The sequence below is a fragment of the Stegodyphus dumicola genome, chromosome 1 (assembly GCF_044657685.1).
Source record: "Stegodyphus dumicola isolate Sdum_Otavi_A_Nest chromosome 1, ASM4465768v1".
Classification (NCBI taxonomy): Eukaryota; Metazoa; Arthropoda; class Arachnida; order Araneae; family Eresidae; genus Stegodyphus; species Stegodyphus dumicola.
Genome location: NC_140768.1, coordinates 245,954,654 through 245,968,005, shown reverse-complemented (window position 1 = coordinate 245,968,005; position 13,352 = coordinate 245,954,654). Strand labels below are relative to the sequence as shown.

General features: G+C 29.4%; 1 protein-coding gene across 4 annotated transcripts in view; it reads right to left on the bottom strand.

Annotated features, from left to right (window-relative positions):
* Window positions 1-13,352, bottom strand: part of LOC118195695 (cytochrome b5-like) — a 34,752-nt gene that overhangs the window by 13,017 nt on the left and 8,383 nt on the right. For all 4 annotated transcript variants that reach the window (XM_035367023.2, XM_085827102.1, XM_035367024.2 and 1 more), the window contains one exon: window positions 3,810-3,901. In XM_035367023.2, coding sequence (XP_035222914.2) covers window positions 3,810-3,901 — 92 coding nt within the window. The remainder of the gene's footprint in view (window positions 1-3,809; window positions 3,902-13,352) is intronic.

Genomic DNA, 13,352 nt, shown 5'->3' with positions numbered 1-13,352 from the left:
GGTGTTTGATCTCTGAGCCACTGCTCCATGTCACTCCAAATGTAATCTATAGGGTTAAGATTCAGCGAGTTACGAAGACAGGAAATTAATTGGAATTCATCCTTATGCTCCTTGAACTACTCCAACAATTTGAGCCTTGCGACATGGGACATTGTCATGCTTGAAGATTCCATTTCTAGTTAGAAAGAGACATGCCCTGTAAGGGTGCAACTGATTTGTAATTACTTTCATATAGTCCACAGCTTTCATGGTCTGTTCTACCAGAACTAAAGGTCCCAGAGCCATCCATGAAAACACCTCCCAAAGCATAATACAACCACCACCAGCCTGCATATAACCTGTACAGATGGAGTGAGCAACTGTTCGTCTGGGAGATGAAGTACCCTGACATGACCATCAATGTAACGAATAAGAAATCATGATTCACCCGACCATGGAACTGTCTTCCACTGCCTGCTGAAATCTGTTTTCTAAAACACTTGCACTTGGACCTGTACTGTATTGGTCTGTCAGCTGAACCACTGTCTGGTGCCGATTTAGCTGCACCAAGCAGGACAGTCTCTGAAATCCTTCTTCTTTAATGACGCATGGACATCCAACACCTTGGTGTTTAATGCTGGTTTCATAATTCTTTATCCACTTTGCATAAATATTAACAACTGCAGATCATGAATAACCTACCAGTCATGCAGTTTTGGAGATACCCATTCTGAGTGTTTCAGCCATTACAATATACCCTCTATCAAATTTGCTTAGATCAGCAGCCTTTTCCCATCACTCACAAATGTAAGTGCAACATAAATTCCTTACATTCTCCAAGCAGCAGTTAAATACCATTCCCTCTTAATGATGTGCCCTCCAGATCACCCAGACAAGTTCACTGAAAAATGAGGGGATTGTCAATGTTTTGGCTTGCCAATGTCTATATCTGTATGTGTGCATCATACATATAATTACAAAACAATTTTTTTGAAAACAAAATATAAACATGCTTAGTATTTTCAGGCATTAAGCTGCAGAAAAATTATCATTAAAGACATAAAGTAAGAAATTTCACAAAGACCAGAAATTGAAATTTATAATTTAATAAATTTCAAATAATCATATAAATGCAACAAAGAATTTAAAAACATTAAAACTAAAACATTTTGAACAAACAAAACTCCATTTCAAAAAAATAATGAAATTTAAAGAAAAGTGAACAAAAACAGAAGAGGAATTCAATCAACCTCAATGCCATTTCATCAGGGGGGAGGAACACTGAAATCTCTTTTCTACAAAAATCCCTGCTTTTCTGCCTGGAATCAGCTGACGAACCATTTCAATGTGTTTTAATTACAATAGTTCACCCAAAAATTCTGGCCTTTTCCCAAAGCAAGGAAAAAACAAAGTAAATTCTAATTAGAATAATCTTAAATAAAAAGAATTCTTTTTTATTAAAAGAATTGAAAACAAAAGTGAAAAAAACAAAATGCTTCAGTGAAAAATTTTAAACCAAAATGTTTACTTTTAAACAGATAATCCAATGAATTAAGATGCAAGTAAATTCATAAAACATAGTTGAAAAAAAAACCTAATTAGAACACACAAAAAGTAATTAAGAACTTTGATCACTTTCATTAGACACCAGTCTAAACTATGAGATGCAAAACAGTAAGGGACATACAGGTTTGCCACTTTGGCTTCATTGGTAAAACTAAAAAACCTTGGCTAGAAAGTAATCGCTCAAAAGGCTAAATTGTACGAAATATGTAATTTTAAAACCAAAAGAAAAACTTTTAAATATTTCAATGAAAATTTATTTTTTAGCCAAAGAAAAAGACTGCATATTAATTGAATGATATTTACGTAAATTCTTACTCTTGTAAAATAAAAATGGGAATAAATAATATTATTTAGTGTAAAACTAATTAAATTAAAAAAACTATTAATCCTTAAAAAAAAGCCCCAAAAGTGATCAAATAATTTTTAAAAATTGCTTTGTAGATATGAGTAAAAAATCAATAAAATTGAATTTCAGTTTTTAAATTTTGTAATTTAAAATTACAGAAAAAATTTTAAAAAGGAAGTAAAGGAACTAAGTTAGAAAAGTAAAAAGTCCTCATGTCATAGGCTTCTCATGATGAATATATATAAGGCCATGGATAGTAACAAAAAAAAAAAGAAACCCTATATACCCTTTAAAAATCTTTCTCTTTTGGAGCTTTCAGATAAAAAATTAATACTTTTAAAAAGTATTTTAGGGTGTAGACTACTCTAGATTTCTTTAATATACTACTAATGAATTTTAAAGGAATTTCATTATCTTTTAAAATTTTGATGAGAATTAAAATTTCTTCTTTTTGTGTTTCTATTTCAGTGTATACTTTTTTAATTCTACTAATTTGTTTAAAAATAGTATTTGCAATAACTTTTTTAGATATGTTTAAATTTCAATTAATAAGTTTATTAGTAGTTTATCCAAAAAGTTTAATTTCCTTTAGTTTATGGATACTTAGATCAAGATAAACTATTTCTATTTGGTTTTCATTGGTTTTATTTAGTTTCAGACAATTTGGGTAGATGTTGCTGTTTTCGATAAGATTCAAATTGTTGAAAGTAATAATGTCATCAACGTATCTGTGTGTTCAAATTTAATGAAATCATTATCAGAAAGGCTTTTAAGGAATATAAATTCTTTACACAATAGAAACAGGTTACAAAAATGAGTGGAATATGAACTTCCCATTGAAATTCCTTGTATTTGCAGGTAAAAAAAGTCTGAATGTTTAATATAGTTATTACACAGCGAAAAATGTAGAAATTCTTTCCATTTTTGTAAATCCAGTATATACTTTTGCGGATTTCTTGGAGTGGTAGGGTCGTGTAGAGGTTTTCAAAGTCATAGCCATTAATATTAAATATTTTAAGATTTTTCACTTCTTCAATGATTTTCAAGTTGTCGTAAATAATCCAGCAGAAGTTTTTGTCTTCTTTAATTTGTTCAAAAACTACTTTACAAATAGTGTTAAGTAGGTTGGTAAAAATATTATCAAAATTCTGCTTGAAGTTTCTGGTACTATTACTGATAAATCTAAATTTTACAGGATTTTTATGAAATTTCGGCATAAAGATGGGCAAATCTCTGTTATTTGTAGTGAAGAAAGAAATTCTCCATTTTTTTCTTTTTCTTTTCTTTTTTCTTCTTCTTCTTCTTCTTCTTTTTTTTTTTTTTTTTTGTGCAAAAGTTTTGTTAATAACAGTTCTTTCTTTAAGAATTTGTTAGTTCATTTTCAATCACTCACTCAAGTTTTTTCATAAAATACTGAAATTATTGCTTGCTTTATCAATTTTAGTCATGGAATGCTACAGAAATTTTTTTTTTTTTTTATTTTTGGAAGAAGCACAGTTAAATTTGAATTTTATGATATCAAGTGCTAAATCTTTAATGAGATTATTTCCTTTGAATTTACCTTTGACAAAATTTTGAATGATAATAAGATGTCTGTGAGGTAGGGAATGAAGATAGTTAAGAACATTTTTCTTGAAATGTTGTTCTTCAAATAAATTTTGAAATTTTGACTGTAGAATATTAGTATTAAGAGAAGTTTTAACCATTAGTATTAAGAGAAGTTCATAAATGGTAGCATAAAATTTATTAATTATGAATTTCAATTTCTGGTATTTGTGAAACATTAGTTTTAAATTTCTTACTTTATGTCTTTATATATACATCTGTATATGTCATCATGTTTTATAAGACAAAAAAAAAAAAAAAAAAAAAAAAAAAAAAAAAAAAAGTTTAAAAGTGTCTTTTTTTTACAACATACCTCAGCTAGTTCTCCTACTTTATATGTTTTCATTATGTTTCTTGCATCAGTTGAATGTCCTACATCCTCAAATGCATCTGTTGCATCTTTTCCTGTATTAAAAAGTTGCAAATAATAAATAAGTATTCTAAAAATATATTCAAATATTTATAAGAAACACATGCACATATATAGAGCCTACAATTTAATAACTTAAGAACAGGGTGTCAATTCACCCAGTGGATTAAAAAAATAAGCATGGATTAAAATCAGATGTTCTGCTTTCTTAAACGATAAGAAATATGTTAAAATCAAAGACTAATATTCAAAGCGACTTTAGCAACTGATCCGCCCCCTCCTCCCCCAAAAAATTATCTTAAAGCTTTCAGATTTTAAACTATGCCAGTACAGGGGCTTTTTTTTTAACATTTTGGGTGTTATCTTTATTTATTAAATATAATGTTTTTTAGACTTCAACCATAAAATTCAATTCAACAGCAATATCACAAAATATTTAAGAGAGCATATCTTCAGAATTTCTGATATACCTCATGCACTGGAGATAAAAATGTCCCCCCTCCGGTACAGTGTTGCCATTGCTCACTTTGAAATCGTTGAGCTTCATCATCAAAAACTCATAAATGCATCAAATTTGGGCTTCCAGATGTCCATATTTGGCAGAGACGTACGTTATTCAAAATTTGATGGCTCTAGGTACTCTTGTTTTACCACAATCTGAGAAACATACATACATTTACACAGATTCTTCATTATTTAATTTCTTTAAATATAATACAGGGCTCTAATATTTGGCAGTAACAATTTAAAAAGTGATTCGCTGTTTATAGTGAATCAACGCAAAATGCCAAAACAAAATTAATAGCCCTTCTGGACAAATTGCCTCTTTGAGCTAAAATGCTTTTTAAAGATATAGAATTGTTTGCCTAAAATATTTTAAACACATAATGTTAATACAATGCAAGCGTTGTGTGTGACAATGCTAATACACTTGCATTGTGTGTGGCTAGATGGATGAGAAGCGTGTCACTTTCCTGTACAGCTAGCCTCAAATGTAAATCTGAAGATGAGTACTGTAATATTTTGTTATTTAACAAATAGCTATATTTATTATTGAAGTGGCAAAGCCATATTTGTATGATGTAACCATTGCTGAGCAACATAAGAAATTGTTTAAGATTAGAATTTCTGAAGTTTGACCAGCTAGTAGACGTATGAAAAATTTGTAACTAAAAGAATGGTATTCAAATTATTTATCTCTGTAAACTAAAAATAAAATTCATGTTTTACTAAGAAAAGATTATCTGTTATTTTGTCAATTACTGCAAAATACATTACAGTACACTTACTCAAAACACTTAGTGCATAATCTAAAAAATAGAAACAGAAACACCATCTCAAAAATTTAAATTCGTCAAGTACGATAAATTCTTCATTCTAAAAATTAATCATTTTTTAATGTAGAAAAAGAATTTTTCATAAAATTAATGAACCTCAAATTGCTGTTATTATGAAATAATTCAAATGGCATAATGATTTAAATCAGGTGTCCAGCTTTTACAGATACATGTTACTTATGGATCCAGCTACCTAAAATGCATGCAAAAAAGAAACAAAAAAGTAGGTAGTAATTTTAGTGACTACAACTCATTTATCTTCATGGGTCCAGCTAGTGATTACTAATAACAAAGAAAAAACTGTGTTATTGCTTGTACAGAGCTTATTATGGTAATCAGTAACAGACAGATTAAATTTGAAGTAAAAATTAAATATTTTGTGCTTCACCAAATGGCAACAGACTGGTGAGTAGAAAATCATTCCTTTCAAATTGCTGAGTCTCTGATTGTATTGGAAACATATACATACTATGCTTTACACAGTGACAACTCACTGCTTTTAACTTTCTCCCTGATTCATCTAAGTTACTTTGGGATGAAAAAACTACCAATAACGAATTATCTGAGTACACTCGTGTCCTTAAATGCTTCGCATATGACCAGCCGGAGCATTAGCAGAAAATACCTCTAGATTTCACTACAAAGCATATTTTCTTTCCCTCTATCAAAACAATTGCTAGCAATCAGTGGTACAAAAGATGTAATCACAGGAATTTTCCACTTCAGGAAGTTTTACTGAAGGAAAAAAAATCTTCCGATGTGTAGAGGCTGAAAAAGGATTACTTTTTTGTCCATTTGAACGATCACATGTATTTCTTTCTTTGGACTACAAATGACAAATGTTCAAGACATTATAAATATTATAAAATGAATTACTATGAACTCAAGAATCACATGCTTTTAAATAGTAAAAAAATTCGAAAATCTATCTTTCTGAAACTTGCTATTTGAGATACAACTTATGATTTCATTATAATGAAAACTAAATGTGCTATAGGCATTCATCAAAACACAATTACTAATAACATTATAAAACTTTCTGTACAGAATATTTCCATAACATTTCAAGATGCCATCTTCATAGTGTTGCATAAATAAACATATTCTTCCTAGATATCAACTGTTCTGTTTATTATTTTTGTTTTGGAACATATTTTGTAATTTTTATGGAACTAATAAGAATATATATATATATATATATATACCTAATATATAACCTTATAAGAATATATATACATATATATATATACCTAGTAAAGCTTGAACAATTTTGTAATAAATAGCATGCTTACAGAATGATATAGGTTATTTTTCCAGCCCTTTCTGGATTTTAAAACATTTGTTTCCCTTTTTTAAACCTTGAAATTACCAGCTTTTGCAAAGCAATGAGTATTTACTTTAAAATGAATTTTGAAACAGCTTCTTCTACTTTTTTTTTAATATTCTATTATTTTTATTAACATATATATTCATCAAATATAAAAATTATTACCAATTTTAATTTGTACTGATATAAAAATCAATTATTAAAGCAAAATTCTCAATTCATGGGATATATTACAGCATCTTGATCTGAATCCACGTATACTGTGCCTTGATTTTCCTGCATATATATATAAATTAATGCAACTGAAAAAGAAATCCTAAAATTCAGTTTTATTTTTTGACCATGTTAATTTTTCAAAATATATTTTCAAAACTTAATTATCATCTCTAATTTTCAGAAATTAATTATCATTGCTGTACGGACTCTAATAGGATCTTTTGTCGCACCTACCATACAAACCCTGACATCACTGCTTTGGTTTTCTACCTTTATCACACCTGCAGCTACATCTTGCTGGCACTATCTTCCATTCTGCAAGGGACGTGCGAAATGAGGCTGATCTTTTTTTTGACTCATGGCTACCAAGTTTCTGGGCCGAAGGTTTTGAGAAACTACAAAACCTTGGCAGAAAATCATAAATTTGGGTACCGATACTCACACTAAAGGTACTGCTTTCGTGTTTTTTTCCCCTAACTTTATTAAGAAATATTTTTTGGCAGAAAAGTTGCAGAAATATTTTAGTTAATAAACAAAATATATGTTGCTAGATGGTCTAATATAACCAAAGAAAGAATAATCTGTATATATATATATATATATATATATAATGTTGTATGAACTTAAATCCATTTAGTGCGAATACAAGTTATTATTACTTGCGCAATTGCTGCAAAGTTAGTTAATAATAATTTATTTCCTAAACAGTATTGATTAATTGATTATATTATCTCCTAAGTTTAATTAAAGTAGAATTATTTTAAAAGTGTGCATCCATACTGGTAAGTTATATTTTGAAAGATGTTTTGAAGTAATTTGAAAGCAAAATGTTAATAATGTTTTAACGGAGACTGGAGTTAAATCATCACGAAGAATAATATTACAATTGTAAAAGGAAAAATTAAAACATGTAATTATTGTCATTGATCGGAAATTAGTTGACTTTTCAAGGGGAACAAACCAACTCCCGTTCAATGAACAATAATTGATAAAAATACATAAATATGAAAGTGTTTCGTCTTTACTCGAGTTATAAGTTAAAGCCAAACCGGCAATTCTAGTCAGGCCAAATATTTCCGCGAATAGTTGCTACTCAAAGAACTTATTCTCATGAAGCATTTTAGTCAATTCAATTTGGAGTAAAAATCAATTACTGTAGAGAAATCCTGTAAAACTCGAGTAACCGTCCCCGACACTATCATCTTTATGTATTTGAGTACTATATTATTTGTAGAAATTAAACATTGGAAAATGTCATTATGAAATCGAAATCAAAGTAAAGTTGAAATAAACATAGAAGATTATAAAAAAGATAAATAATGCAAACTTTGTAAAAACAAATTAAAGAAAACATAAAAATAATATAAAAGTAATAATATAGAAAATAATATAAATAAGATCAGTGAATGTACATGAAGATATAAAGGCCAGAAAGGTATTAAGTAACTTACATTCTTTCTAGTGGGAGAGTTGGCAAAGTGTTCTTTTCGTGTCTGACTCAGAAGTGTAGGGTGTCCGAAAATTCTTAGCGGCAGTAGGGGCTTTGAATAATATCAGTCGGTAAGACTTGGGTGAAGTAATTTATGGTAGTGGGTGGGACTTGGAATTCTTGAGGGATGTATTTTGTGGAGTTCTTATCTGAGAGAGACCGTCTGTTAAGATTTTTTCGAAAATACTAGTGAATGGAAATTAATTAATTTCTGGCTAATTGTCAGCAATGACACGACAATTAGTAGACAGTCTAAAGGCAGGAAATAGGCCCATTTTTTTAGTAACAGTATAGTAACAGTATATGTCTCAAAACAATTAGCTTTTTACAATATATACAGCTTTTTACAATAATTACACTATATACAAATCTTTCAACTGACAGTCATCCAACTTATACCGCCTTCTCAGGTTTAGGAATAAATTATCATATCCCTATCAGTTAAATGATTTAGAGTGAGTATTTAACGCCTGCTCTTTTAAGGCAATGGTTGATAAATTGAAAGGGAATTAGATTATTTTTGAGAATTTTGATAAGGATCAAAATTTCGCGTTGTAAATCTATTGTATCTGTGCATATAGTTTTAATTCGTTGTATTTGATTAATTATAGTATTGTTAATTACTTTTTTGGATATGTTGGAGTTCCAATTTATTAATTTGTTAGTATTGAAATTGAAGTTTCTTGTTTTGTCAAAGAGTAAAATTTTTTTGTAGTTAATGATTTGAAGATCTAGAAAGTCTATGCTATTTTGTGAATTATTAGTTTTATTAAGTTTAAGACAATTCGGATAAATGTCGGAGTTTTCAATTTTACCAAAATTATTAATTGCAATAAGGTCATCAATATATCTGTAGGTGTGTTTGTAGTAATTTAACTCTTGTGGTTGTAGATTTTTTTGGAAGTTAAATTCTTTGACAAATAAAAAGATATTACAGATCAAGGTGCTGGAATGTAAGCCCATTGGCAATCCTTTGATTTGTTTAAAAATTTGATTTTGAAACTTGATGTAGTTATGAAAAAGTGTGCATTTTAGGTAGGTTTTCCATTTGTCAAGAGTCATGATATTGAGTATATTAGGGAAAAGTTTTGGTAGATCAAGTAGACTGGTATAGATTTCTTTTAGAGGAAGTGAGGTATATAAGTTTTCAAAATCATAGCAGTTAATGTTTTGGATGTTAATGGTATGAATGGTATTAATGACAGGAGTGTTATTATGAATGATCCAGCAATAGTTATAATTAGTGTTACAATCATTGAAAATAAATTTACAGATTTTATTAAGTTGAATTGAAAAATAATAGTCTATATTTTTCTTGTAATTATTAGTTCCATTAGCTATAAATCTAAATTTTAATGGTGTTTTATGGAATTTGGGAATCGCATAAAGATTAGTAAATCTGTTGTAGTTTGCATTGAAAGTAATATTGAGTTTCTTATGAAAAGTTTTAATCCTGTTTATTATAGATGTTTCTGTAAGGTTGGCTGATTGATAAGTAGTTGCGTTGAGAAGTTCTTTATGAATAATCTCAGTGTAGAATTGTTTTCATATAATGCTAAAGTTATTAGTTGCTTTATCTATTTTTGTAATAGTAAAAAGCTGTTTTAATTTACTAATATCTGATGTAAGTTGCGACCAGTTCAGTGTACTTTTAAATTTGAGGTGACTGATTTCTGTGGATATGCGTTGAAGAATTTTAGCTTTCCATTTTAAGAAGGTATCTATGGGAAAATTCAGTTGATAGCTTGCTTTAACTATAAATTCGTTGATGTTGTTTTCGAAAGTCTTGTAACAGTAATTTGTAGTCATGTTTCTGACTGGTCTAAATTTTGTACCATAACTCATTAGTGTTTTTAGTTGATGGTTTTGTATGATATTCAGGTTGCCAGTAATTATGTGCTGGTGATGAGAATCTACGTAATTGCTGTAAATTGGTGTCTTACAATGTCATTCTGCAGTTTCATCTATTTCATGCATTATTTATCTTTTTTATAATCTTCTATGTTTATTTCAACTTTACTTTGATTTCGATTTCATAATGACATTTTCCAATGTTTAATTTCTACAAATAATATAGTACTCAAATACATAAAGATGATAGTGTCGGGGACGGTTACTCGAGTTTCACAGGATTTCTCTACAGTAATTGATTTTTACTCCAAATTGAATTGACTAAAATGCTTCATGAGAATAAGTTCTTTGAGTAGCAACTATTCGCGGAAATATTTGGCCTGACTAGAATTGCCGGTTTGGCTTTAACTTATAACTCGAGTAAAGACGAAACACTTTCATATTTATGTATTTTTATCAATTATTGTTCATTGAACGGGAGTTGGTTTGTTCCCCTTGAAAAGTCAACTAATTTCCGATCAATGACAATAATTACATGTTTTAATTTTTCCTTTTACAATTGTAATATTATTCTTCGTGATGATTTAACTCCAGTCCCCGTTAAAACATTATTAACATTTTGCTTTCAAATTACTTCAAAACATCTTTCAAAATATAACTTACCAGTATGGATGCACACTTTTAAAATAATTCTACTTTAATTAAACTTAGGAGATAATATAATCAATTAATCAATACTGTTTAGGAAATAAATTATATATATATATATATATATATATATATATATATATATATTTGCACAAAAGATTGAATTGTACATTTAAAGGAAATTATTGTGGCTAATCGAATTTATTTATTTTTGCTGTTGATGCTATTGAAAAGTTGATAAATTTAAATGTAAAATTCACAGTTTTGTATCCAGTACTGCAATAAATATGGCAAAAATGAGAAAAGAATTAGAAAATTTCCAGCTTATACCTAGTGGTTATTCAGCACATATATATTTGATTTAAAAGTCAGAGATTTTATTATATCACATGTTATAGAATCTGTTATTAAAAAAAAAAAAAAAACCTTTTTGAAATTATTAACTTCCCAAGCCAGATTTAATGAATACAATGTACCTGGTATAAATATATCAACTGAAGTACAGTGAAACCTTGGTTAATGAACTTAATTTGTTCTAAAGCTAGTTTGTCATGTAGAATATTTTTAACCTGAAACAATTTCCTCCACATGGACTAATGTAAAAGAATTAATTTATTCCTAGAAACCAAATGATTGCTTAGAAAAAAAGTAATTTGTATGTAAATTCATAATGCCAAACCAATGAAATTCATAAAATCTAACACGTACACAATATTTACATACAGTATGCAATATTTAACACAATACTAAATGTATAAAAAATAGGAAACTGGTTTTGCTAATTATGGCAAAGCACACTAGGGCTAACTGATTAAGGGGAGGGATGCCTTTGTGGAGTAAATTTTGAAGGGAAACAGGCAGATATACATGTTACATAACGGGAAAAACCACGAAAATGCACATGCAGCAAGCCCATTTCTCTGGATTCGAGCCCAGGTCGGAATTACCAGTATTCAGCAATTTTACTTATTGCACTTCTCAGCTGCTCTGTACCCCCACTAAAAGGGGAATTTGAATCAAATTGTACCATATCTCTATAAAGGAAAGTTGATGTCATAGGTGGAAAAAGATGAAGAAGCCAAAGGTACAAAATGTTATTGTTTCAAAAGGAAATCCTGTTCCATAAAAATATCAGGTAGCTGCTATCTTTCCGGGTATTTTCTCCCTTTTCTTATGACACTGCTCACCTCTACTTAAAAATTAATGAGCCCTTTATCCACTTTATCCTACTAAAAATTCGTCCACTGTGATTTTTTTTCCTCTACATGTTTTAAAATATTCTCATTGCAAATACTTATGCTACGGCTTACTACTGCTTTATCAGGGTAATAATGTTCTTACTCCATTTTACACAAATTTCAAAGATAAAAAAACTAGGAACATAATCTTTTCAATTTTCTTCTGAAGACAATTCCTCCATTGCACTAACTGCATTCTGGAATACCATTTGTTGCCAATTTACCGGCTTACTTGTTTTTAAGACACTGTTTGTCATCCAAGATATTTTTCCCTTTAGAAAATTTGCTCAAGGTTCCACAGTATGATGGAACTCAAAATGAGAGTCCCTTGAAAACTACATTAAGAACTTACTAGTTTTCAAGAAAACTGTGGAAGAGAATCAAGATGCAATAGAAAAGTATATTCAACCAAAAGTTCTTTATATGGCATTGAAACAAAGTGTGAACCTTTTACTTTGTTTCAAGCCAGTTTCAGTCACTTTGGATGCAATCCAGAAGAGTAATTACAGCATTCTTAGAGATCTTGAAAATAGTGTAAAAAATCTTGAAAAAGCAAGCTGGCTGTTTAAAACACAATATGAACAATCAGCATATATTTTAGCATATATTTTATAACTAAACTATAAAGTCTTACTAGTAAGTGAAAACGAACATGTACTAGAATCAGTAAAAGAAACATATGCAACCATTTTCAGCAAGATAAACATATGCATATTTCAAGATGTGTATGTATGTATATATATATAAATATGGCCTTGCCAGTCACTGAGTTAAAAATAAGAATAATACGAAACAGAAATGCAATTTGTTGATATAAAGTGCGTCTCAAAAAGAACGCTGGATTTGAAAAGCCCGTTATTTTTATTTGTTGTTGCTGGCAACATTGTTTTTGCATGTTTTGTTATCACTGATCATTAAGGTTATGTTTTGATACTGAGCTTTTGTTTTCCAGGTTAATGTTTGTAGTGTATAGTCATGGAAAGATACCGTATGGAACAGCAAATGTTGATTGTGAAAACTCACTACAAAATGGTGAAAGTTTCGCGGAAACCTTTCAAAAACTCCGTATGATTATGGAACACAACAATGCACCAATGAATTCACTGTTTGTAGGTTTATCAGGAAATTTGAAAAAAAAAAAAAAAAAAAAAAAAATTCAACAGTAGCTATCAAAAGCTCAGGACGCCCTCAAAGTGGCCGGAGTGAGGCAAATGTTGCATATGGGAATCAGAGAATCCAAGAGTAATTCACGAAAAAGACATGCATCTTCAACGAGTTAGTGTGCAATTTGGAGTGGGGGTTTAATCAGTCCTTAATTTTTTGAAGATGACGAAGGAAGGGCTGTCACAGTGAATGGAGTTCGTTATCATGCGATGCTCA